The 22639-nt window shown below is 37.3% G+C and overlaps 1 protein-coding gene across 1 annotated transcript in view; it reads left to right on the top strand.

The window, feature by feature from the left end:
* Positions 1-22639, top strand: part of SPAG16 (sperm associated antigen 16) — a 372211-nt gene that overhangs the window by 6011 nt on the left and 343561 nt on the right. Inside the window, exons 4-9 of the mRNA XM_005486882.4 lie at positions 3081-3208; positions 7477-7614; positions 14069-14176; positions 15418-15535; positions 17058-17127; positions 21460-21611. Of these exons, the coding sequence (XP_005486939.2) occupies positions 3081-3208; positions 7477-7614; positions 14069-14176; positions 15418-15535; positions 17058-17127; positions 21460-21611 (714 nt within the window). The remainder of the gene's footprint in view (positions 1-3080; positions 3209-7476; positions 7615-14068; positions 14177-15417; positions 15536-17057; positions 17128-21459; positions 21612-22639) is intronic.

Here is a 22639-nt window from a genome sequence, read left to right as displayed (position 1 = left end):
TTATGTAATAACCATAACCTAGATGATAGTTTTAAGTGATTGTGTGTATTTACTGCTTAACTTGTTTTTTACTTGTGTATGTAATCCCATATTAAAGTTCAATGCTAGGTGCACTTGTCAGTGATCATCCAAAAATATTAAAAATTGGATATTTTCCAATTGCAGCACTAAAACTATCCAGAGTTTCTAAGCTGAGTAACATCATTTGTCCTTAAGCGCTTCTTTTTTTGTATTTTCTTTTTTTGAGACATTTTAAGTAATAGAAATTCTTTTTCAACACAAGCAAAAAATATTCTGCATATAAAAGAAAATATCCAGCTGATAGGACTGTAGGAAAAGGAGGCAAAACTTCTGGAAAGCCACACAGAAATGGAAGTGGGTGAAAAACTTTCTTCAGAAGTTACAGCTTTTGGACTTTCCTTCCAAGGTTTTTGTCCTCTTAATATCTACAATGATAATGAGAAGTAACATTGACATTCATTAATGTTGCAATTTATATATGCTTCATTTTCAGTTTGTTTGAACATGTTAAAATCCTTGATTTCCCTTTTCATGTTCTTCTTAAATTTACTAAGTTTTTGAGAACATCTTACCTTGTTTTCCAGAGAATTTATAAATTTATTTGGTGTTCATATTTCTTCAATGGACAGAAATTCTTAGAAGTCCTGTGGAAGTTCCTGAAGTTAAGCTCTAGAAATTAATCTATTTTACTGGTCATAATTACAATCTTTACACTCACAATTTTTAAAATATTTTAATTAACACAAAGAAATACTTAACAAATCAAATATGTAATTTATTTTGACTCCATGGTCGGGCTCTTTTACTAAGATGGTTCTGTCCATACAACTGCTATAGGATGTCTGTCTGCATGATGTTAATTGATTGTATTTTCCTCATTTCCAAACAAGCAAATATATACAGTAAAATTCTCATTATGCTCTTCTGTTGGTAGTCAGCCAACAGATTACAATGAAGCTGAAGCAAATGGTTGGCCTAATGTCACTCCCAAAGTCTGGGAAAGTGCTGGAAATTCAGTTCTGGTTTCCTGAGGTCCTGTTGTGATTCTGTGCCTGTTAGACTGGATTCATTTCTCCCTGTGTTGTTCCCTGCTTGAGCTTTGCATCCTGAAATGGTGCTCAGTGCTGGGATCTCACTAATAAATTCTCTTCAGCATGGATGAAATGAATTCCTATCAAATTTCCATTTATTATGGGAATCAAGCTGTGTCACTTCTTCCAAAGCCTGCCTTTATAGATGTGTTTGGAAAACTACAAGCAACAATATTACACATTTGCCTCACTTGGAGTGAGGAAAAAAGCAAGCCAAGGGTGCAGCTGCATGTCTGCCCATGCACTCTTTGGTTCTTGTATTGCCACAATTAGAAAACAGACCTGCCTGATGTACTAATGAAAATATGCTAAATATTACATTGCACTTGGGGTATTGTACTAGTCATGAGGCCTCCATCAGCCATGTACAGTCTTTTTGGGTTATGTTAGGTAGGTAGGTTGGATTGAAGACAACATGTTCTCTGTTATACAAAATATATATACAAGAGATTTTCCCAGTGTTTTTATTTTATCAAGAGAAATGCCTTTATCTCCAGGTAATTTATACACTCGTGGTGAGAGAGCTGCCACTAAGGGCATGAATAAGCCATAAATGAATGGAGTTATCAGAAATCCCTGGCCTTACAGATTCTTTTATAAATGGTGGAGGAAATGATTTGCAGTCATGGCCTTTAGCATCTCTTGATAAATCTCTCAGTGGGGTTTTCTCAGTTTTGTGGTATTTTTTATAATTTCTCACCAAGAAGCATGTGCAGTGCAGTAGCTTGTCATGCATTGTGGAGCAGCTCCATTTTGGCACTGTGCCCATGTGGAGTTCCCAAAAGCCAAGACCTCATATTTAGGAATGTCAAATCCCTGCAATCCATTTGATATCTGAATGAAATAAGGCCCCTCTTTGGCTGCTGATTTGTGGCAGTCTCTCTCCTCTCATTGCCTTTAAATGTTTTTTGTGGGAGAGTAGTCTCAAATGGGTCACATTTTCCTTTTTTGATCCATACCTCCTTGCATGTTGAGTTCTCTCTGAGAGAGAAACACTAAGCTGTGTGCTGAGCTCCATTTTGGCACTGTGCCCATGTGGAGTTCCCAAAAACCAAGACCTCATATTTAGGAATATCAAGTCCGTGCAATCCATTTGATATCTGAGTGAAATAAGGCCACTCTTTGGGTGCTGAGCTGTGGCAGTCTCTCTCCTCTCATTGTCTTTAAATGTTTTTTGTGGGGGAGTAGTCTCAATGGGTCACATTTTCCTTTCTTTCCATCCCTCCTTGTATGTTGAGTTCTCCTAGGCTGTGTGCTGAGTGGGGTTGGGTGAAGGGAGGAGTTTTGCATCACATCAGGAAGCTGTGAAAGGTGCTTTTTTATTTTTCTCTGTAGCAGGACTGCTCTGCTCTGTGTTGGCTGTGCTTTTGGCCATGTGCTTGCCCCATGAGCTGACCCTGTCTGCAGAGCTGTCTGTCTGTCTGTCTGTCTGTCTGGGTGGCCCTGGGGAGCTGCACATGAAGCCCTGGTGCACCTTCTGCTAACACTTGCAGCAGTGCTGTCTGGCAGCTTCCTGCAGTGCATGCTGAGAGGAACATCCCCTGATCTTTGTGATTATTCCTAGGGGATGAGGGGATGGAAATGAAGTTCTGTGTGTCCCTCCATTGCATGCACCATCACAAAAAGCATACAAGCCGTTCTGCTGGCACCTTGGACAGCTGCATTCTTCATTAGATAAGGACTGCCTTTCCTCTGGGCAGTGACAAAAGATCAGTTTTAACACTTTCAAGGCTCTGCCAGATGATGTCAGGTTTGGAATATCTGCTTAAATAAGGGGGGTTTGAGTTATTTCTTTATAACCTTTCACAAGCCATGCCATTAGAAGGATCACTGATTACAGTTCTGATCTGTAAAGACAAGGAGAACGTTCAGTTGTACTCCAGTACATCTGTGACTTTAGATGACTTCAAAAACAGAAAGTATGATCATGACACTTCTCTTTTAACAGTTATCAAAATTTAATTTCAGGAATTTCTGTCAGTTCTGAATTCTGAGAAATTGATATCAGACATACCTCAAGCAATGGATGACTTCTTCTGCAATTTCCTGGTCAGATTGGGAATGTCTAGAACCCTTGACTGCTTCCAGACTGAATGGTAAAACAATTTAAATGTCCATGTTGCTTTGGGAATTAGATGGTCAGGATTCAAATATTTTTTGGTATTTCAGGACATTTTGCAGAAAATTCTCCTGAGTACAAGTCATTCTTAAAACTGTAGAGTTTTAACAAACAAATATTTTCCTGGTGAGAATGAAGAACCCTGGTTTAAGTAGAATAATCTAATATTTATTAATTGGTAATTTTTGGTACAGCAATTGACAAATATGGATGTTTTTTATTTTTTAAGATTTAGTTTATACAGTAATCAGAAGAGTAATAAACTCTTGAGCTTTTGTAGGTTGCAGGGATTTTGTCCATGCTTTATATACAAGTTTAAAGATGCAACTTTGTTTAAATACACCACTCTCTTCATACATCCTGCAGGATGTATAATTTTTTTAGTGTTGATTAAAAATTGCATGTCAGGAATGCTGCAAAGCTTTGGAGGGGAGCTGAATTACTTTGGAGCAAAAGATTACATGAAATTACAGACTTGCTTTGAACCAGCAGATTATGTTGGAGAAATTCTGCAAACACCTCTCTTTGATTAACCTTGTTCTCAGTTTCAAACATGAGAAGTTCAGAGGGTTATTTTTTAAGTAAAGTCTCTTGAAATTATGTAATTTGAAAACTAGAAAAAAGTTAGAAACATCTTATTTTTTCATACAAAAGCAGTGAAGCTTTTAAATTTTCCTAGAAATATTCTCAGGTGTGGGATCTGTGCTCTGGAATTTGCAAGGCTCTGGTCTTACTCATCAATCAAGCATTGCCTTTAGAATTAATAATGATTTGCTTTTTGATAGCATAAAGATGGACTTAAATGATTCCCTGGAGAAGGAAGATGATAGTCCTGTTTTCTTTCTCAACAAAAGAACTGATATGAGTAGCTGATATCAAGTTTGAAGTCTAATAGTTTTTATGCTAAAAGATAATTAATACTAGGCAGATATAAATAGTGACCTTTTTATGAAGCTTACAGCTTTCTTTGAAGCACTTAGAGTCTGAATTTATATCAATGGCAAAATTCAAATAGCTTTTTAACAGAAAGTGCAGGATTTAACAGGCCTCTATCTTGTAAACTCTTAGCTGTACATATATTTTTTCTCTATAAGTAATACTTTTAATTTCAGTAGCTTTACAAATGAGCTCAGCATGTCAGTATCTAATCTTAGTGTATAGAGACTTGCTGCATTAATACCTTATTTCAAAATGTTTCATGTTGGTTTGAAATGGATAATTTACAATATTAATGAAAGTGAGAGCAGATTAGTGTACTCGGGTTCCTCATTATGTATTGGGATGACACTCTTGCTCTCATGCTGTGGTGATCAAGTACTAATGGAATTTAAAATGAGAAATTAATTAACGTAGAGAAAATTTATCAAAAGGCTGCCTTTGAAATGATTGTCTGTCTGAGATCTAAAGGTCACTTAAATTGGACCAAATTGTCTGTGTTTATTTTGGAGTTTGGGAAAACAGCATTACTCTACTCAGCCATATAAAATGCCATGATTTGATTATGGTTTATTTTATGCCAAAACTCTTATTTTCAATTAAGTAATGAATTATTGTATAACAGTTGTACTGTAATTTTTTTAAAATTATGTAGGCTGTTTTGCACATAGACTTTTTATTGCCATTATACTTTAAGGAACTTTACAGCTAAATTATTTTTTGACTATCTAATTTTCCATTAAATTTTCCATTCATTTGTTATACAAGACTTGTGTTGCTTATTGAAAATAATGGATTGAGAGCTTTTAAGTATGAAGTGCAGAGGCTGATCAGCTGTGAATTCCTGCATCTTCCTGTCTCTCCCTCCTAATCCTGAGAGCCCAGGTCATCCTGAGCTGTCAGTTCATTGCAGAGCCTCTGTGCAGCTTGATCCCTTTGAAATCCAGGTTCTAGGAATTGTAATGTAAAGTATACAGTAATAATGTTTTATTTTCAGTCAGTCTGCACTGAGCTTTGATGGCAAAATCACAGTTAACCATCTGTTCCTCAGGTTTCCAGATTCTTGGTTAATTTTTAATAGTGATTTAAGAATTGTAACTCAGTAGCTCTGAAAAGCTTAGTAAAATACCTGTGTGTGCATGGAACTGATTTAATTTCCATGTGCAAGGAAAGAAGTGCAAGAGCAGCTGTTTGGCAGTCAGCTCAGTATGGAGGAGGTCTGGGAGATTTACAGGACCAGGCTGATGAAAGATAATGAGATTTCTCAATGCTGTTTGGTGGGTGGTTTTCCATTTCTGCTACATGCACAAAAACATTCACTTTCAGTCCTGTTCTTACAGTGAATTTATTGGTATTAATTGTGTTTCATGTAAATTGTCTGTCAGAATTTTGAGCTCTGCTGGAGTTGAGGTGCATCAATTCTCCATGTTTGCATGAAGTGTAGTTAGGGCATTCAGTGGAGAAATATTCCCAGCAAGTGAAGGAACAAAACTCAAGGTAGAGTTGTGAATTTCTGCCATGAGGCTGCTGCCCTTATCTGCAATATTTCTGATAGGAATTGTACCTGTGCATCAGTCACTGTGTGATGGCAAGAAAAAAAACCTCAAGCTTCTTTCTTAGTGTTAAAGCCTGTTCCTACAGTAATTTACTTAAGAAAATAAAGTGATGATGGAATGAATTTTACTGTGGACATATTCAGATTAATTTTTCAAAAACTTTTCAGCTACTGGTGGTGAATGTGACAGTTTAATTCAGAGGGATGAGCATTCCAAGAAGCATCCTCAGAGTGCCAATATGTAGCTGACTGTAGGAAGTCATTTGGACAGAGATACTAACATTCACTTTAATTTTTTTGGAGGATGTTAAGTAAAGGTTGCTATTTTTTAGAAATGCTTTTTGTTTCAGCAGCATGATTACTGATCAATGACATTGGTTATTACTGTCTTCAGATTTCAGATCTGCTGCTTATATCTAGGTGTAGGAGACAGTGTTTAGTATGATTTTAATTTCTATTTACTTTTGTTCTTTTCATATTTCCTTATTACTTGGAAACAAAAATATGTGCAGATTCAAGATATTTTTCACCTGAAAAGGCAAATAGTGTTCATGTTGCTCCTTCTAGTGATGTCCCACCCAGAACATCTTCCATCATTAAGAATTCACAGCAGTGAATTCACTACCCCACCATACTGTTAAATTCTACTGCTTTTCATTCTAAAATGTGTATTGTTCATAAGAGTCAGGACACATAACACAGTACTTCACATTAAAACAATTCTTTTCTCCCATTCTTCTAAATGGCTTAAATAAAAAGCAGGAACAAATATTCTTGTTCAAATAGCATTTGTATATACTCACTGTCCTTTTTATCTCACATGCTCAAATGCATTTATAAATACATTGTTGTTTTGGGTTTTTTTCTTGAGGATTCTAGCTGCAGATAATAGGGATGAATGATTCTGAGCCATCTTCAACATGGACCACAGAGCTCACCTAGGGATGTGTCTTAATTCCTTCCTGTTTATTTTCCCTCTCCTTATTAATTATATTTACCAATATTTACCTATTTTACCAGCCCCTGAGATCACTTGATTCCGTGATGCAGGAGGCTGAAGGTTGCTTTAGTTCAACACTTGCACAGACTGACTTGGATTTAAGAATTAAGAGTACCTGAAGCAACCTGGAATACCTTGTAGCACCCCAGGAATTTCTGCAGCTCCAGCCATGACACCTGCTCATTCAGGATCCTGTTTTGGGACTGTCCATCTTTTGGTGCTATGGCAGTAAAACCTGAGAATGCAGTACAGGCAGGAGAGTGAGACCTCAGCCATGCCATCAGCTCAGCAGAGGCTGCTTGGAGTTGTACCTAACTGAAATCAGATAAACACCATAACCCCACAAGCACCTTCCCTGCTGGGAAGATGTTCTGGATGGGACATCACTAGAAGGAGCAACATGAACATTATTTGCCTTTTCAGGTGAAAAATATCTTGAATCTGTGCACTTTTTTGTTTCCAAGTAATAAGGAAGTATGAAAAGAACAGGAGTAAATAGAAATAAAAATCATACTGAACACTGTCTCCTACACCTGGATATAAGCAGCAGATCTGAAATCTGAAGAGAATAATCACCAATATCATTTATCAATAATCATGCTGCTGAAACAAAAAGCATTTCTAAATGCTTTAAGATGGTAGATATTGCTGTGATTCCAGTTTAGGTAAATGGTAGCATAAGAAGGAAAACATGAGTGAAGTGAAGAAATGGAAACATGCAATAAAGTAAATAAATCTGTTTCTTTTCTGCCAGGTATGAGCTGATAGAGAGGGGTGAGTTAAGCGCTGACGAGGCTGGGCTGGTTCCAGACGTGTACACTCGCAACGAGCAGCTCGAGACTGAGAATCTGAGCCTGAAGAAAGATCTGGAAAACTACAGACAAACTGTCAAGTATGTTATTTGATTTCATGGAAACTTTTGCATATGGTAGTAGATGGCCAGGTAAAATAAACCCAAGTACTTAGTGAAAAATACTAAGTTCTTGTTTGTTATGCTGGCTATACAGACTTTTGCTTCTAGGTGACATTTATAATTAAAGTTTTTCTGAGTTCTGTTGGAAATGTAAATCTTAATTTCTTTTATTTGTATTTACTAGGCCAAAAATAATTTTCAGTATCCAGTAATCATAACAAATTACTACAAAGAATCATGAGAGCCTAATAGGTAGAACCAAAAAAATAAATTGTTATGTGCATTTTGTATTACAGTACTATAAATTACAGCTACCACAAACCTTCAGCATGGGGGAAAAATCACTATACATTTATTCTTCATTTTTTTAATTACAAAAAAATCTATCACTCTGGGCCTAGTGGTAATGGTGTGTCAGTGTAAATTACCATCATTGATTATACTGGTGTGTACATTGTAGTAGTTTATTCTACAAGTCTGCAGTACTTCAGTCAAGAGAGGTAAAACAGCCTGTAAAATGGAGAGCTGTAGTAATGAGCCCTATGGGACATGGCCTTCTTTGGGGAGTGGTGTGTTTGCACTTGTGTGTGTTCATTGAGGATGCACTCACTTCAGATTTGCCAGTGTGTGCTTTCAAAACATGGAACTGTAAAGTTTAATTCCATCTCTTTGATTTTCCTCAGGATTGCTCAAGCTGCTAATTTTCATTTAAGTTGTTCCTTTCCATGAAAAAAAACGAAATTATTCAGATGTTAAATAATCATTGCTGCTGATAATGGTAATTAAATTATTTTCTGATTGTAATGATTTATTACATTTGAAATTAATGAATTAATTGGCCACAGTCAAGTAGTTTAATAAACAGTGGCAACAATCAAGTCAGATCTGTGTAGTCTAAATATAATAATGCATGAGGAGACAGACCATAGAGAAAACATTTCCTTTTTTAATCTGCACCTTCTTTGGACAATGAGTACTCCAAGATTGTGTCTCATATGAGTGGGGGAGAGTAAGAAGCAGTCATGCAGAGTAAAAGAAGGAAGGACAAAATGTGGCCCTCATGAAACTTATCCTTGACAGTAGTAAATTCAAAGAGCTTTATTTTCTTTTTTTTGCTCACCTTTTTTCTCTTTTCCTCCCCCTCTTCACCCCTCCTATGTAGCAGAATGTGCTGTAACAACATCACCTGAGTGGATTATGACATGATAAGAGTTTTCTTGGGTTTGTTGTATTGCTGCATGATTATTTAACAATATAAAGCTCAAACTCATTTCACCACAGTCTGAATGAACTGGGATTTTTTCCCATAAGAATATCTTGTTACTCCATTGGGTGCCAGAAAAGTTTTTACAGCAGCTGTCTGGTTAAAAGGCTTAAAGATGACATGATAATGTGCAAGCAGGAGAGGGAAAGGAGTGCTGGTGTGTTGGGTTGCTCCAGGCTCCCTGTTAGATAAAATCCCAACACTTGAGTTTAATCTACAAACTGAAACTGGGCCCTGCTTTTTCCCATTCTGGTGTTTGTTGGCACCTGAAGTAGCAAAACTGGTGGCAAGCAAATGGGTCACATCCCTGGCTTGGTGTTGCAGAGAGGGCTCTGAGATTGAGGGCAGCTCTGTGAGACACAGATTGTGTGTGAGCACAGCTGTTCACTGGTGTTTGCTGTTACACCCTGCAGGTATTCTGCATGTGCTTTGTGCAAACACTGCTGAAACCAGACCCCCCTTTGTCCACTTGCAGGGAGAGCTTTATTTCCATGGTCTGTCAGCTGCTACTGGAATGACACAGGTGTAAAACTTGGTTTGTGCCAACTCTGTCACTACTGCACTTTCCAGCCTTTTCATTTCAAACAGCTTTCAAAGATCTCACTGATACTAATGTTAAAAGTTCAGCCTTTGTGACGTTCATTTCATACACATTATTTTGAATAATCTATGAATTTAACCAGTACTGCTTCTGAAATAATTGAAATGTGCGAAATTGAGCATTTTTGCTGTTCTGGGCTATAATGTTCTTTTATGCCTTTTGGATAAACCCTGGTCATAATACTCTACACTAAATCCATTCAGTGTGGTGACTTCTAACAGCATTTTTTTTGTTCATACATTCAGTAACTTGAATCACTGCCTTTGCTGTGGTAAAGTAAATATTCCAGCAGGAACTAGAATTACCTGGAGGACAACGTGGGTTTTCAGAGAGAATGAAGTAAATATTCCAGCTGGAGCCAAAATTACCTGGAGGACAACGTGGTTTTCCAGGTTTTCAGAGAGAATGACTCAGAAAGCAGAATGCCTGAGAACACAGGAGAAATGCTGATTTGACTGGTTAGAAACCAAGGATTTGTGATCAAGCAAAGTCCTGTATTTTACTCTGTGGATTACTCAGAAAGCACTGATTGAGAGCTGCAGTGCTGTGAAATGGATTTGAGGAAAGCTTTTAATTACATTTGGTATTTCTGAGCTTGGTACTCCTGACGGCCATCTTGCAGAAAAGAGATGTTATTTGGGACTTAGGCAGTATGGGGGCCCAGGATAAATGACTATAAACCAATTACCTCCTGCTTTAATGTTGTTTAGCAATTGGTGGAACACATTTAGTGTCTAGAAGCTAACTGTAATTGTATTTTGGGTATTTTAATACAGTATTTATATGATTGTTTGCAAGCAGGGGGGCAAATTGAGTAGATTGCAGGCTGTTGGTTAGATTTCACTGTGGTGTTTCATTATTTAAAGAGAAAATTACAGTTAGCTTCATTTCCTCTGTATGGTGAGCTTGTATTTTTTATAGCTTGTGCAATGTCTGAAGGCATCTTGATCTCTCTGCATACATTGAAAGAACTAAATATCAGCATAATCCTTTTACTCCAAAACTAGTATAGTTATTACCTTGAGGCTTAGATACACTTCTAATCTTTACTGAAAAATTATTTCTAAAAATGACCATTTGGTGGTGACAGAAAGCAAAACTAAATTTACATTGGTTTGCCAGGTGACATTAGTTAAAGGGTACCTCAAATGTGCTCCCTTTTTTTATCTTGATTTGCTAAGGGGTGTTATCTGCTGAGTATTTCCCTAATGGAAGCATGGACTTTCCTCCCAATATGCAGGAAAAATTTGTAAATAACACTGAAAAATGTTAACTATTAAAAATGAATCTAGTTAATTTTAATTCATCAGGTGGTGTCTAGTCACTTAACATTCTGGTAACATTTTTCTTAACTGAAAGTAGATTGCAGTTTCATAGCCATATTAAATTCTGCCTATCTGATGATAAAAAATCTTTGGAATACCAGATATTTTTGTGTTTTCCTATGGCCAGACCCTGTCTGTTGCCTGTTTATTTAAACATGAGCAGTAAGAAAAATGTTGTGTCAGGGTAGAGGTTGTGTTGGTCATGGGGACTGTGAACTTTAATATTTAAAAGTTCTTTAAATGTTTAGGAATTTCTTATGTAGATGGAATGAAAGTTGTATCGAGCTTTTGCCTGAGGTATATGGTTGAGTTCATCCATTAGGAAGTGTAAATATTTTCAGGTACCTTTCTTTCCTTTTTATAAGCATGCTCACAAATACACACCCAGCTTACAGCCAAAGTAATGATCAAAATACAAAGTGATCCTGGAAGTTGCATTTCTATTTTGGTTAGTGACATCAGCAACAAAATTCCCAGGTCAGCTCATGTTTCTGTACCAAAATCTAACTATTCCTGAACACATTTTTCCACTTACACCATGGAAAAAATAAAAGTGCACACTTCTTGTGTTATGCACCATTTTTAAATGTGGTGATGTTTGCAGGGTCTTAGGATGAGGGAAGAGATGAGGATCTGACTCCATGTTTCAGAAGGCTGATTTATTATTTTATGATATATATTATATTAAAACTCTACTAAAAGAACAGAAGAAAGGATTTCATCAGAAGGTCAGCTAAGAATAGAAAAAGAATGATAACAAAGGCTTGTGACTGACTGAGACAGTCTGGACAGCTGGGCTGTGATTGGCCATTAATTAGAAACAACCACATGAGACCAATCACAGACCCACCTCTTGTATTCCAGCAGATAATCATTATTTACATTTTGTTCCTGAGGCCTCTGAGCTTCTCAGGAGAAAAAATCCTAAGGAAAGGATTTTTCATAAAACATGCCTGTGACATTTAAGTGCAGCTGTTTAATTACATGGTGCATTTAAATATGGTGCATAACATATGCAATATTGTGCATCTTTGCTGCTAAGTGCCATGTAAACTAGATAGGGTAAAAGCCTGAAAGTATATGCTTTCTAAGACTGTCTTTATTTCAAATTAAAATTTTAGGGCTACAACTTGCAGCATCTCAGGGAATGTAGTCCCATCTCAGGGAATGTAGTGCCATCTAAATTCAGAGGGATCAGGGCTCGTAACTTGCTTCTGAAAATCCCTACTTGGGTTTGTTGCACCCTGCCCTCTGCTGCTATTTTAACAGAAGTACTTGCTTGAGAGAAGTTTAAATGGACAGACCTGCAGACTTTGACATATATCTTCCCTAAAAGAAATGGATATTGGCTTTGCTATGGCTGTAGCAACACCTTTTATGCTCAGAACAAACTCTCTGCTGAGCTCTAAGGGGCAGGGTTTGCATTCTGACTTTAAGGCAAGTCAGATTTTGAGCGTGGTGTCATGAGGGAGTTGTTCCCCAGAACTATCCTGAGCCCACTGATTCATTTACCTCTCAATGCTGGCAGAAGCCTGAGCAGAATCATTAATGTGGGCTGGAGTGGCTGTGCTTGCCAGCTTGAGGGGTGTGTGCACACAGCAGGATGTGTGTGCCCTCCAGTGCCAGGGCAGCTTCCACCCAGAGCTGCTGCCGTGAATTCACTGGAAGGGAAGGAAGGAGGAAATATGGTCACTTAACTTGGCAAGCTGAAGGGAAGATATGCTGAAAACAAAAAGAATGTACACAGAAAGAGTGTCCCAGAGAATGTAACAGGAAGAATGTCAAAGGAGAAGAGGAAGAAGAGGCTTTGTATTTCACCACACAGTTGTATTGATCTGTGAAATAGAAATACTTTTAAAACCTTACATCTGAGCATCTCAGTTTCCTTACAGCCAGAGGTTTGAAAGACTTTCATGTGTCAAATTTGGCTATGCTGTAACTTGTTATTTTCTTTAAAAATATAGCAATACTTCCCTATGCAGGTGATTATAAATGTCCTGGAGGTTACAGTTTGGATGTCTGTGGTTCTGGCTTTGAGTTCTGGGCTGGCTGGGTGAGACAAAGGCCCAAACCTTATTTACTCCTTGCAGTCAGTCCTCTAGAGGCAGAATGGGGCAATATGGAAATATCAAAGAGGAATCCTGTAAATATCAGGAAAAAGATCCAGTAAATTTATGGTTACTCAGGGTAACTAAGGGCTCTCCTTCAGCCTGTGCTACAAGCACCAATTCACTCAGAAATGTACATGTGTCACTCTGGTAGTTTGTATAGGTAACACACAGAGTGCTTGAATATACAGCAAATATCAATTATTTGTATTATTAAATAATTTATATTTTAAATTGTTAAATATAATGCACTGGCAGTTTTGGATCTTCTTTTTGGACCTCTGATTTTGGCATACTCAGTTTTCATTTTGGTTTTACCTAATTCTTCGGCTCTGCTTGCAGAGGAAATGAGCTTTATATCTGCAAGAAGCAAATATCTAATTTCAGTGCAAGTTAATTTCAAGCTTCCTTTGCAATTAAACAATTCATCTACTAATCTTTCCTGCCAAACCCATATCAATAAAGGCAAGGAGAAAATGTACTGAATATATGCAGAGTATTTTCTTTTGAAGTTTATGGAGCAGAGCATCTCAGGGTGTCCCATGGCTGTGTGTAGAATATGCTCAGAGAATAACAGGTTATCAGTTTATTTACAATTAATTTTAAAACTGAGTCCTTTTGCTGCCTGCTCTCAAATCCAGGGAACACCTGGGGACAGATTACAAATGTGATTGAAGAGAGCCTAAAACATTTTTGGCCCATCTTTTTTTAGAAGGTTCTCCACATTAATCTGCAAGACAACAACAAAAATGTCATGTAAATATTTTTTAAAAATCATTATTTTTGGTCTATTATCAGTATTATCAATATGCTTTTACACAGGATTTTAAACAAGAGGATTGTTTTTTGTATCTCTATGAGACTCCTTGTGCTTAACATAATGTTGACCTCAACTCTGAGATTTATAATGAAAGAATCCTTATGGATTCTGTGTGAAGGATCTGAGGGAAATGGAATAGTACCCATGGACTTGAGCCTCAGCTGGCAGCAAAAAGACCTCAAAAATACATATTCTCCAGCACAAATTGTACTACCAAGGTCTGAAAATTAATTCCATATGTAGTCAGCATACCTTGATGCACTTCAGAGAAGGAGACTAACAGTGCTGCCCTGCCTTTTCTGGTTTTACACACAGCAAAGTAGAAGAGGCTCTCCTAAAAATGGAGAAAGAACGAGACTTCCATCGCATGCATCATAAGCGAGTGCTCCAGGAGAAAAACAGGCTGGTTTGTGACTTAAAAAGGTACAAAATAATTTTAGTTGCTATACATGTAGCATTAAATAGAATGTTTTGAATGGTTCATGAGGTAACACTAAAGAATCTGAGGTGAGTCTAGCTGCATGTTGATATATCCTGTTAAACAGCAGCTCCATGGCACCATCGTGCCACACAGATCAAAGGATTTCCAAGGATTTATTTTTGGTGGATTTTCTCTGATGCAATGTGCATTAATTTCAACAAAACAAATATATAGTATTTCTAACCATTGGAAAAAAAATAGGGTTTTTTTTTACCCAGATTTTTTGCTATAAATAGATGGTGATTTCTGGTTTTGCTCGTTTTAAGGGTAACTGGTATCACACCAAGTTCAGAACCTTTGCATTCCTGATTCTCACAGCTGTCATTTTCTGTTGTCTTGAACTTTGAGTAAGAAACTTGCTATATTGCCTTGGTTGCAAATAAGCCCAAACCAGTCCATTGGTACTGAGTTACAGTGATTTAATTTCTAAATAGGAGCTGAGTTAGAATCTTTTCTTTGCACGTGTTTGAAAATAACACTGGGGAGAGGCTCACATCTGCAGCTGCAGTCAGTTCCCTGAGTTTCGCTGGTATTGTTATCCATCAGTGCATGCAATAGCAGCTCTGTGCTCTACATCCCCACCCTTGGAATGCATACATGCTGATGCAGGGGAGCACTCTGCACTGATTTCTCCTCTGTGACTCAGCATTTTGCAGGGTGCAGTGGTTCTGGAGCTGGTGGTGTCACGTATTTTTTGTCTGAATCTTAGTTTGTCTGAGAATTAAAGTACGTAAATATTCACTGTGTAATGTGTAGTGAAGAAAGAATCAGAATTATATTATGACTGGTTTGTCCAGATGAGGATTTGATTTGGTAGTCAGATAACAGCTGTAGTTCTCTTTCTTCCAGTGAAATACAATCCATCTGTAAGAAAACAAATTAGCCAAAATTAATGTGCAGTATGCGTATGAAGGATTAACAAAAGGACAAAATTGGATGGGTTGTTTTAAGATGTGACCAAACAAGCTGTGAATCCTCTTATTCATTCATCTAACTTTTTTTTTTTCCTCCTTTGTTGTGGTATTGCAGTTGGTTAGTTCCATACTAAACAGCTTTGCTGTCTCCTCTGTGTTGACCTTTTGGTAATTTTACTCATTTGTTTGGGGAGGGGAAAAGTTATGCTGATATAAATCTCTGATTTAACTCATCTGTGAGGAATAATATTTCCTCCTCTTGCTCACAGGCTGAAGGCACATTATGCATCCTATGAGCCAATGCTGAAGCAGATGTCAGAAAAATACCAGAATTCATTGACACAGAAAATGTTAACCAGTTTGGAGAGAGACAAAGCAATGGGGCAGGTAAAAAAGGAGTGAATACCCCTTGCACAGCTGTAAGGAAACTTTGGTTTTTACTTTGGTAAAATACACAGGATATTTCTGGTAAAGCTTATGCAGTATTCTGAAGCAGAGTATTTTGTGAGTTTCATGATTTGGTGAAATATTAGCAGAGAAAGTGTGTGAAACATGGTGCCACAGAGTCATAGAGATCTATGTGTGCTTGCTCAGTGCAGCTCTGCATGAGTCAGCAGTGTGCAGCAGGTGTGATATTCCTGTGATATTCCACCCACAATCCCATGCTTCCATCTATTCCTGTGGAAGTAGCTTATTTTAACTTCCTTTGTTGTTGTTAATTATTTTATTATTTTCTTAAATACACCCAGGAGTGACCTGCTAGTTTAGAAAAAATACATGAAGAGATCAGACATTTTTTTCTGTCTTGAGTGGAATATTTAAACATTTTTTTTTCTTCTCCAATCTTACCTGATGTATACAAGATATTCTGCCCTTTTGACAGGAAGCAGTATGAGCACAGGTAGGAGGGAATCACAGAAAATTACAGTGCATGTGTTTAAGGAAAGAAGTAGGGAAAATAGAAGAAAAAATCTTACTCAAATTATATTTTATATGGACATATTTTATACAATTATATTCCAGCAATTGTTTGAGCAGTAGCATCAATTATATGTGTGTAAAATGAAATAAATTTACCATGCTCACAGCTTCTTCTGAGAGTTTTCATCTCTCATTCCCTCCTTTCCTCTGCCTCAGTTTTTCTCTGGTCACCTCAGGGCTTGCTTATAAAACAGTGATGATGAGATGTTTGAAATTTCAATAAGAAAAGAAAATGCCCTAAAGAAAAAGGAAATTTATGCCCATAGCCCATATGGAGTTCTGCTGAATCAGGAGTACAAAACATGGAACATTTCCAATGCTGTGTAATTTTGGGGGCATGTATATACATATATGTATATGCATGCACACATACATATGTGTATATACATATATATACACATATATTTATATTTATATTTATATTTATATTTATATGTATATTTATATTTATATTTATATTTATATTTATATTTATATTTATATTTATATTTATATTTATATTTATAGGACCTCTTCAGTTATTAACTGTATTCATTCCAGAGCAATGAGCATAACACCATATTTAGTGACATTTTGTTGTGATGAAGCTGTAAGTCCTATTGTGCCATTAAATTTGAGCTCAGTGCAGTGACAGCAGTTCTAAAAGTTGCTGGTGTAGTCAGAACCCTGGTATTCTGTATGTCTGCATTGTTTAATAGAGTTGTAAAATGTTTCAAGAGATTCTGGATTGTTGGTGTTCTATTGCATTATCTTTCCGAATCTTGAATTAGGAGTTATGTTCATAACTTAGAGACAACAATCAAGATTTAAAAATTATAGATGGAATCAATGAAGTATACCAGCATAAATTCTGTGTGTTGTGAACAGACACTTCAAAAGTAATATTTTCATATTTCTTCCTCTTGTTCTTATCTCTTTTTAAAATTAGGTTACAGGTTTGCAGGCTGCGTTGAACAGTTTAGAGTCTGGGTATGCTAAGCAGCTCTTGGAGGCAAAAGGTAAAATATTCCCATCACCAGGCTCAGACTGGCTATGTTTGGTTGTTTTTTTGGGTTTTTTTTTGTTTTTTTTTTTGTTGATGTGTTGCATCTCAAAATATGGTGTAACAGTAAATGAAAAATACTTGCACTAAGTTTTGTCAGCTGACCTGGTGCTTGAGCAGCAGTTTTTTTATCATTTGAATATTTTATTCTGAGGTGTATTCACTAAGGAGAGTGAGACTGCTGAAGGCAATATGGAATATAAGAGTGACTTGGAAGGACTTTGTTGTGGAAATCTATTTTGTGACTGATTTTGTTACTGTATCTGCTGATATTGCCTTTTTTGTGTGTGTGCATGTGTTCTTTCCCAGCTCACCCTTCAGAAAGCATACACTGTGGCCTGGAAACCTTTTGAAAATCCTGGTATTATGAAATCCAGACTCTCATTTTTACAGAAGATTGCTAAGATGATATAATACCTGCTGGAATAGTATCTGTCTGATACCACACTACTTCCCTGTGTAACTTTTACATTATTTTTTCTAACTCCATCAGGAAAACCCTAGCACTTCTGCTTTCCTAAGTAAATGAAGCTCATGCTATCACATTCTCTTACAGCATTAATCCCACTAATAATTTTGAACCTATTTTTCAATTGCAGCTACATTGGATAGTAAGATAAGTTTCAAAGAAACCAGATTGCTGAAATTCTCCTGAAATTCTCTGACTTTATAGTGAGAGTATATTCTTTATAGGATAAATAAAGGATCTATGCTTTATAGAGGATTCATAGTGTGGGATCTTCCCTGGGCTTGTTTTTACAGTGTGGATGGATCTGTCTCCTTTTCATATTAAACATAATTCCATTTGTTGCTGGATTCTAAAACCCACATTCTGGCTGTTCAGTCCTGTTTATTCTCCAGAAATCTTGAGAGCACTTTGTAATACCAAGAAGTGACAAGCAAGGGAGCCATTTGATAAATAATTATATTAAAAATCCCTTGTCAGTCTCCAACACAAATTAAGCTCATCAGCCACCCCCATGCTTCTACAAGTCTTAATTTGCTTCATACCTTGGGTATCATAAATTAATCACTATTTCAGTTCATTTTGTTTCAGTGCCTTGTCCTCTAATACCACATAATTTTTATTGCCCTCTGTAGGTCATACTCATGTCTCAGTGAGTAATATTGTCTCTTTAAAATACTTTCTGCTGCCTCTTGAAAACTGACCATATTCTTATTTGTGGGAGAGTATAACCCTGAGAAGCATGGATTTCTTGTGGATACTGGAAAAATGTTTGCTTAATTTTTCTCAAAATTCAGATTGCTGTTGGAGTTGGAAATCTGAGATGTAAAAAGAATTCCAGCTGCACTTTTCAGTGTTCTGGGCTGACTTCTGTGCATTGGGATGCTGGAATTAGAGGACAGTGCACACTCAGAGTGGCAGATGATCCTTGGCCAAGCTGGGCTGCCCCTCCTGGCAGGTGCTTTCTGCTTTCACTGCAGTGCAGAGCCTGAGGGAAGGAGGAGAGCTCTGCCCAGCAGCAGGGGATTGCCCTTCACTGCTCCTCAGGCTGCATTTGTCCCACAGCCTCACTTGGCTGGGGAACACCTGGAATGCTGGCTTGAGGGTACCTTTGGATTAGTTTTGGATTTGCTGAATGTGAGCTTCTGCTCATCTGCTCCAAGAAAGCAGGAGAAGAACTTTTTACAAGGGTATCTGGTGGAAGGACAAGGGGGAATGGCTTCATGCTGAGAGATAATAGGTTAAATGAGATATTAGGAAGGAATTCTTCCTGTGAGGGTGGTGAGGCACAGGGTGCCCAGAGAAGCTGTGGCTGCCCCATCCCTGGAAGTGTCCAAGGTATGAGCAGGGCTTGGAGGAATCTGGGATGGTGGAAGGTGTCCCAGCCCATGGCAGAGGGATGGAAGTGGATGAGATTTAAGGCACCTTGCAGCCCAAACCATTCAATGATTGTGGGTTTGGTTTTAATTTGGGGCTGTTTTTTTTCTTTCTGAGTCATATAGTGCAGAATAAAGAACAAAGGGGAACCTCTTAGTATTCACAGTGAGTTTGCATTGTACATTTGTATCTGGCAGCTAGGTAGAAAAAATTAACAGTACTTAATTTTAGGGCAACTATTCTTGACTTTATTACTCAGGCATTTGATGTGGGAGCTTTCATCCTGCTGCATTTCAAACAATTGAAGATAGCGTCCACAATACAGAGCATGTAATTTATTTACTAGCAGTTTTTGCTGTCTCACTGTCAGGCTGCTGTTCAACTTTGTACAGAAATCCTTCAAGAGAAGAACATCTAATAATTTTTAAGACACCTAAAGAAACCTAACTCCTGCCTTGCTTGTTTCAAATTGGTATAAAGGACATGTAGTAGTTGGAGAGGAACTAGCTAGCAATTATTTTTAGGACTTTGTCATCCCATGGGCTGGTTCTCTCTCTCTGATGCCCTCTCAGAAACCAGCTCTGAAAAAAATTGTACTTTGAGTTCAGATTACTTTTTAGAAAGGAATGGATTTGCATTAAAAACTGGTTGTGTTTTAAATCTGGTCCTTCCTGATATGGTAGCAAGATCATACGTAGAGGAACCTAATTATCAAAGTGGGAGAGCTGCTATTTTATTTAGGGTATTGGTGTATACTTAGAGTGCTTGCACTCTTCCTTACAGATCAAAACACAGTTTTAAGTGATGCTCTGAAAAAAAAACCCTTTTGCCTGCAGGAGTTTAGCAGTGTTGACTGTGGCTTGCTTATAAACCTAAGTGAACACTTCTATGGCAGCTGGTTCTAAACATGTTCTAAAACTGCTCCTTGCTCAGTACTCTTCTTGTATTTTCTAAAAACAACAGCTGCTTATTTATTACCCAATTATATTCAGAAGCTGAACTCAATGAGTTTCTTTACTCATGGTTGAATTAACTCATTGCTAATACTGTTAACTGTGCTTTCCCTTTCCTTGATCTGATGCAATTGCAGTTAGAAGGTCATGCAAAAAGAAATTTAACATTAGCCAAGTTGTGCCCATTCCATGTGCAATGCAATTAGAATAGAAAATCTTTGAACCTAAGCTGTTGACATCTAAGTGCAACAGTTCTTTGGAACTCGTTCTTTCTTTTTTTCATAGTTACTGACTTTTAAAGCTCCAGAACTGTCAGAACATTGTTGCTTTATAGATATGTGTATCTCAAAAGGACCAACAAACCAAATACTCTGAGCAGTTACTAAGTGAGTAGAAGGTGTTAGACACACAAACCAATCTTGCCTTTTACTTTTCCCCAGAGAAAGTTATTATTCAGGGTATCTGTGACAGTAGCTTCAACTCTTAAAACACTGAGAATACATAAATACTAAAGGTTTTTTTTAATCCAGGTGTATTTCTTTCCACCAGTTCCAGTTGTACTCAGGCTGGATATACAGGAAGGTTTTGTGTTGCTTGATCTCCTTTTTTTGCCTCAAGAGTGGAGGGAGTGTTTGGGTTTTTTTCTTCTCTGCTTTAGGCCATCAGATTTGCATTTTTGTGTAAAGGTCTTAATAAAAACATTTTACAAGAGCAATGATTTAGAAGTATGTTTCAGTCTGGATTTTAGCTGTATAATGTGTTCTTTCAATCAAAGTTTTTTTTTCAAAGAACTGGAGGGATGTGCCCAAATCCTGTTGGAAATCAGTATTACATCCTTTTCCATGTACACATGTACATCCAACAGAGCAACAAGGTACAGGGATCCCAAAGGGCTGTGTGTGGATTTGTGGGAGCTGCCAATGCAAAGGCTGTCTGTCAGAGAGCAGTGTCCTTTCTGCCAGGTCATGGCAGATGCCTTGTGCTGTGCTCTTCATCCTATCCCTTCCAACCTTTGATGATTTAAAGCTTTGTTACCTGCTTAGGATTTCTTTGCTGAGTTACCTATTCATCAGGAATTCCTTGTTTGAAAGGGTGGCAGAAAGTGCAGGGAAACAAAAAGAATTGTGAGTTGTAAATCAGAATATTGCATTGGTGGTGGATGGGATGCAGTGAGCTGATGTTTCCTGTGGCTCTGAGGGATGTGAAAGAATGCATCCATTTCCCTGTGCTTCTCTGTGTACTGCAAAATTATTGCATTTTTGGGGCCAAGTCTAGGCTACCCTTTAGATAAGATGAAATTATTTGTGGAGCAGAGATACACACAGCCCTGGAATACTTTATATGGATGGCACAGTAACCTGACTATCTGCTTATTTCAAGTGGTGTTTCTTTGAGAATTTCATATGTCTGACTAATATTAAGTAAGGAGATATCTTCCAGGAGAGTAAATAAAAAGCATTCTGATGATATTTTTGTTGGTTTTATTTTATAGAAGGCTGTGAATGTACAAAGAAGAAAGAGTTTGAAGGTCCCACCCAGAAAGGTCTTTGGGAAGCCAGGCAGAAAAAATTCCTGGTTGTTGCAAGCTCTTCTAGTGATCCAGGTGAAGAGGCAGAGAAGAAGATGAGCAGGAGAGATCTGAAGGTACTGTGTTCTTTCCAGCTCTGTCAGTCCTCTTTCTACAGGTGAAAGACAGCTGTCCAATGTGATTAAAAGAAATCCTGCTTAGCTGAAGTAAATAGGACAGGTAGGTAACAAGTTTAGGGTTTTTTTAATACAAGTTTCTATCACAATTAGATTTTCAGGGAATTACAGGAACTCTGATTAATTGAAGCTAGCAGTCTACATTTTGAGAATCCAATCCTAGCAGAGGAGGAGCACTGGCTGTAATTGCTTCTTGCTCTATTGTGTTTCTTTTGTGACTTGAGAAATCCTGATGTGTTCCATAATGCTTGCAAACTTTTCCAGCATTTCAGAATGTTCCAGCTGGGACTAAAGGGGATGATATCTACAAGACTAAGGGCAAAAAACTGTTAATTTCCTAATAGTTAGAGCTTCTAAACCTGAGTATGCCAGATGTAAGTTGCTGCTTCAGTTTGGAAGTTGTGCAAAATCAAAATTAATTCCTGATTGAATATTTCTTTTTATTATGCAAAAGAATGTTTACTTTGTTCCAATTGTTTTATTTATTGAGGTTGCATTTTGGGACTACATAACAATGCTTTTTATTTTTCCAAATTAGGGTAAACATTGTAATATTTAAAATTTCAAAAGCTCTCAAAACTGTTACACTGCTCTATTTTTGTTTGAGAACTACAGTTAGAGTTTAAACTGTGAGGAAAAAAGCTTTAGTTGATGATGATATAGTCAGAAGCAACTTCAGTCTTCCCTTGTCTCCACACGAATATGTCCATGGTAATTAATTTTTTCAGGTTTCTGTCTGGCTTTGCAAGAGCATTTCATCTGTTTCACTTTGGCAGTGCATCCCTCCACAAACAAACATACCCTTTTAGTTCTGTTTTCATTCTTTTTTCTGCTCCTGAGCCCTCAAATAAAAAAAAATCTCTGTCTACACCTCTTCCTTTGCTTATGGAAACATTTTTCACCATGCATAACAAATATTTCTCCATACTGTCCCTGTTAGTATCTGAGGCATGTGCCAGTCAGTCCAT

The sequence above is a fragment of the Zonotrichia albicollis genome, chromosome 10, assembly GCF_047830755.1.
Source record: "Zonotrichia albicollis isolate bZonAlb1 chromosome 10, bZonAlb1.hap1, whole genome shotgun sequence".
Classification (NCBI taxonomy): Eukaryota; Metazoa; Chordata; class Aves; order Passeriformes; family Passerellidae; genus Zonotrichia; species Zonotrichia albicollis.
Note: the sequence above shows the minus strand (reverse complement) of the source record. Positions and strands in the feature narration are given on the sequence as shown.